At 50.6% G+C, this 5,275-nt stretch overlaps 1 protein-coding gene across 1 annotated transcript; it reads right to left on the bottom strand.

Moving 5' to 3' along the window:
* Positions 1–1,439: 1,439 nt before the first annotated feature.
* LOC119322219 (U-box domain-containing protein 21-like) lies at positions 1,440–3,657 on the bottom strand. Its single transcript, XM_037595715.1, has 2 exons — positions 2,149–3,657; positions 1,440–1,497 (listed from the first exon to the last, which is right to left on the bottom strand). The coding sequence occupies exon 1, from the start codon at positions 3,570–3,572 to the stop codon at positions 2,208–2,210; it is 1,365 nt and encodes a 454-aa protein (XP_037451612.1). The 5' UTR covers positions 3,573–3,657; the 3' UTR covers positions 1,440–1,497; positions 2,149–2,207.
* Between the last annotated feature and the right edge of the window lie 1,618 nt (positions 3,658–5,275).

Below are 5,275 nucleotides of genomic sequence, written 5' to 3'. Positions count from 1 at the left end.
TCAGCTTCATCTTGGAGGCTGCGGCGACGTAGGCGACGCTCGTCTGGTGGAACTACTGCCGATGGTCGAGGCATCGTCGGCAGTCTGCGCCATCAGGTTTGGGATGCTCAGGGGGAAACCCCAGATCTGGGTCTTCCGGATCGGATGATGATGGCGTTCTATCGCTTTCCCTTCTGAGGGCATCGTCTTGGAGCAAGTGCTGGCTGGAGGGATGGTGGAGCGGTGTTGCATCTCACACATTGATGGCGGCGGAGATCGATGGCATGGCGATGTGGAGACTCGGCGTCCGATGCGCGGAGATGGGCTCGCGCAGGAGGAGGTTGCTGTCTAGCGTCATGGTGACGTCGATGGCAGAGTGGCCAGACAAGGTAGAAGCCTCAATATGATCTGAAGACCTGTGGAAGATGGCGGCGACGACACACGAGTGCGTCTGACCGGATTGTGCCCCAGACCCGGTATGTGGCTCGGCTGGGGCTTCCGAGTGAGTTTCGGCTTCCGGCTTTTGATGTTAGGCTTACGTGAGTGGTTTGGGTAGTGGCCCAGCTAGCACCCCTTCATCATTTTAGATAGGAGTAGCGGCATATGTTGCCAAGATGGTGGATTCAGGCACATTGTTGTAATACTTTGTAAGGTCCTCGAGAATAATCAATAAAGTGGCCGTATGCATCTTCCAGATGCAGAGGCCGGGGGTCATCCTCCTTTTCTAAAAAAAAGATAAGAGCTCTATATTTTTCATATAAACAACATAATTGATCGGTTAATAAGGAAAACCGAGTGAATACTAAGTGCTAGTGTTTCTCTAGAGGGGTTTTCGTTGTAATATGCCAGTTCTTATCTTGAAGGATGCAATTTACCCAAAAACAATTGAAAAGGAGAGTCACCTCCGGCCTCTGCATCAAACTGATGCATGCAGTCATATTATTAAGCAAAAGTTTCAAAAGGTCCGTGGTTCAGTGCAAGCTCACACGGAGCTAAAATGAAGGTAAAAGTTGACACAACTGGCGAAAATAGCACGAGATAAATAAACACCTGGCCTATTACTAGACTGTCATCCAAACCGATTGTAAATACCATGTACTACCATTTCCCACCGGATACACCCAATAGCCAAAAGTTCTCAGGCTTTCGAAAGAGTGAGTGACGACTACGTACGGATCCAAGCAATGACCTTGTATATAACCTGAAGAAAATTATAAGAGTTAAATAAGACGAGGACATATATTATTTGGTCTGGTTCTCCAAAAGAAGAATCGCGTAGAACCACCATTTATGTCCATGGTTCCCATTTGGGTGGCTAACATTTACCACCACCTCACACCACACACGCACACACCATATCTTGATTTTGCCGCCGTGAGATTTACATCCATTGCTCCAAACACCGAACCCGACACCTTCGTCACCGTCACCTCACTCAACTCGTCCATCCATCGCTCAACAACAAGCCGCCACCCACCTTTCTCATCTACTAGTTGTCATGAATCTTTTGACCATCACCTGTTCCAAAAACCCTAACCCGTTAGGCTAGTATCTAAAAGAAGAGAACGGGTACGAGAAATTTGTTGGCACTCAAAATACTTCTCAAGCGTATGATTAGTAGTGAGTCTAAATTTTTACCCCATTACATCCATGATCTAATATGCAAGGAGGTTCTATTTTAAGTAGTACAAAATTAAAAAAAATCATGGTATCATCAATTATATATATGGTCTTGTTTCATAAACTAGAAAAATTGCATGTCTGAAGTTTCAAAAGATCATAAACACACAAATAAACTGAAACATGTCCTTGCAAAAATTGCTAGAAATATGACCATTTTTTTAAGTATGCAAAAATATTTTATGATACATTTGCAGTAAATGAATTATGTAGTGTGCACGGCGGATTTTGCACTTTTGTGTTTTATTTATTGCTCAGTTTGCTAATTTTCATTTTTTTGGCCAACATTCACCAAGTTCAAGTTTTTTGTTCCGGGGATCAATCTCAAGTTTCTACCTGTTGCATGGATGATTCTTTTCATATATTTTTCACAACTTGTAGATGTCCTTTTTTGCCTAATTTTGGGTGGAACCGTATATTCCCAGGTTCCAAAAATACTCCCCCTTGAGCACGGTAGTTCTTCCAAAGAGAGAGAGAGAGAATCTAAACCTAATTGTGTCTGCATGGTTCTATCCACATCGATCGTAACCAAGTTCCAATATGCACACTCAGAAGGGTCTCTTGAGCGCCTTGAAATCCAGCGTGTCGATGCACTCGGCGCCGTCCCTGGATCCATTGAGAAGCCTGAGCAGTTCGCTCGCCCGCTCCTTGGTGGCGCCCTCGCAGCCCACCTGCAGCAGCAGGAGCAGCTTCTGGAACGCGCCGACCTGCAGCGCCTCGGCCTTGCACCCGCCGCTATCCGCCGCGAAGTTCTTGCACAGCCGCCACAGCGCCGACACGGCGAACTCCGTCGCCATGTCGGACACGTGCTGCATCTTCTTCACGATCACCGGCACGGCCAGCGCCTGCGCGTACGCCTCGTCGCGGCCCTTGCATGTGAGGAGCAGATTGTCCAGCAGGGCCAGCGCCTTCTCCGTCGTGCCCTTGTCGGCGTCCACCAGCAGTTCGAGGAGGAGCCGCACCGCGCCGAGGTCGACGAGTCGGGACGCGGCGAGCTCGGCGTGCATGGCGAGGTAGTACGCGGTTACCAGCGCCGCCTTGGTGGCCTGGGGCGAGACGGGTTTCTCCAGGAGCTTGACGAGCGCCGCGTATATGCCGGTGGTCTTTGACATCGCCTCGAGGCACTGCCTGTCGGATGAGGAGGCGATCTCGCGGAGAACGACGACGGCGCTGACCCGCGCTAGGGGCTCGCTGTGGGAGAGGATAGACACGACGGATTCCAGCGACGTTGGGGAGGCAATGTGGCCCCTGGACTCCTCGTCAAGAGGCAAGAACACGACCATCGCCGCCAGGATCTCCTCTAGGGCCGTCGATGGCACCACCCGCTGGCCGGCAAGATGGCAGTACGTTGAGGAGAGCGCGCGGGCAGCGCTGGCGGACACGAAGCACCGGCGGTTGCGCTCGCTCTCCTTCCCGAGCGCCCTGGCCCTCGCCACCAGCTCCCGGCACCTCGGCCCATCGCCGCGCCTCGCGGCAGCGGACACGGCCGCAAGGAGCTCGGACGCGTCGAAGGCAGAGATCGGGACACGGGGCGTGGGCACGCGCTCTACCCCGAGTCCCCGGTTGGCGACGCACCACTCCTGGATCACCCTCCTCGTGGCATGGTTAGGTACGAGCTCCTCCAGCCGCAGCGGCCGGCCGGTCACGGGGCACGTGGCGTGGCCGCGCTCCAGCCACCCCTCCACGCTCTCCCGGTCGTAGGTGATCCCCGTCGGCGCCGTCACGGGGTCCCGCATCATGTCGAGCGATATCGGGCACAGGAAGTGGGTCGGTACGGCAGGCTCCGACTCGGCGGCGGCGACCAACATCGGCTGCTGCCACGTCCGCCTGATAGCGAGCGGTATCTCGGCCGGAGCGCCACGCGCCGCGCCGCGGAACGCGCGGGCGCGGAAGCGGGGCAGCGGCGTGACCATAGACGGTCGCGGCACGTAGAAGAAAGCGGCGATCGAGCTGGCGTGATATCAGGCGGTGCGCCGGAGCCGACGACGAGAATGGCGGCTGACGATGATTGCCTTTTGGATGGGGTGAGGTGAAAATGGCGTGATATATAGGTTGTGGACGGCAATGTTGAACGTGTGCGTGCGTTTGTTTGAACGGCGAGAGCGAGGGAGGGAAAAAAGAAAGGACGGGTGGGGGCGGGGCGGAGACTGACTGGGGAAGGGAGCGTTTGTTCCTTGGGATTGGGGTTTGAATGTTGACCGTTGAACGTTTGAATTGTACACTTGCTTTTGTTTTGAGAAGAGATGGAGAATGGTATTTGGCTCCGTGCAGTGCAGTGCAGCTAGCCTCGTTTGTGTTCTAGTTTTTGTTTGGAGGCGGCATTTGAAATGTTTCATCCTCCACATGCAAATTGAACCGGCGAATCGGCATCTTGGCGGCTTAGTGCTCGGTTTTTTAAAACCATGGCTTGGATTGAGAAAACTAGATGGTGAGCAAATTATCTGAATTAAATGTTTTTAGTGATTTAAATAAATTTTAATTTAAGTTCCCGACTCTAACTTTAGTGTTTCGACGGGTCGTGGAATTTTATTTTAAAATGGCGGGATGTAAACACTTAAACATTTCCTCGCCATAAACATGGTTCTTTGGGCAGATTTTGCGAACCTGACATGGTAATGCCAAGCTGAGGCCAAACAAGTATTATATTTTTGTATTAATAATGTTTATTTTATTTGGAATAAATAAAGTATTTTATTTGTTCGAAGTAAATATACAATAATAATAATAGGTGTATCAAGCTTTTGCAATAGGGCTACCATGAAAAAATGCAACCAAATCATAGCCCAATTGTCAAGGTTTTAGCAGCCCATCGAGTCGGGTTGCCCTCGCCCAGGTGTAGCCTAGAATGAATAGTTGGCCTTGTCAAGTTTACGTGGAATGCATGCCTAACTTTTTAGATGGAAGTCTCAAAATTGACTCAGTTTTAAACTTGGTAAACCACTCAACTACCTAAAGGACCACTGTTAAAGAACATGAAACAAGAAACAAAAAACAGAAAAGCGAGGATACCAGTGTCGGTGTGAAAACCGGCAGATCCCGGGTAGGGGGTCCCGAACTATGCGTCTAAGGATCGAAGGTAACAAGGAGGCAGGGAAACGATGTTTACCCAGGTTCATGCCCTCTTAATGGAGGTAATACCCTACTTCCTGCTTGATTGACTTTGATGAGTATAGGGGTTACAAGAGTTGATCTACCTCAAGATCGTAATGGCTAAACCCTAGATGTCTAGCCTGTATGATTGTGATCTCCCCTATCGATTAAAGCCTCCGGTTTATATAGACACCGGTGGGATCTAGGGTTGTGCAGAGTCGGTTATAAAGAAAGGAAAGTACATTATCCGAACGCCAAGCTTGCCATCCACGCAAACGAGAGTCCCATCCGGACACGGGGAGGTCCTTCTATCTCGTATCTTCACGGCCCATCAGTCCGGCCAATGTCACATAAGCCGGCTCCCCGAGGACCCCATAGTCCAGGATTCCCTCAACCAGCACGAGCTAAAAGCCCATGGCGATGAACAACTAAAGATGTAAAAAATATTGTGAATGGGCAAAATATAGCCAAGCTTTGAACAAAAGTTATTGTGATTTCTTCGACAGGCGAAACTCTTCGGTTAGGG

Source organism: Triticum dicoccoides, chromosome 6B, assembly GCF_002162155.2.
Source record: "Triticum dicoccoides isolate Atlit2015 ecotype Zavitan chromosome 6B, WEW_v2.0, whole genome shotgun sequence".
NCBI classification, from domain to species: domain Eukaryota; kingdom Viridiplantae; phylum Streptophyta; class Magnoliopsida; order Poales; family Poaceae; genus Triticum; species Triticum dicoccoides.
This window is presented reverse-complemented; position numbering and strand designations above follow the sequence as displayed.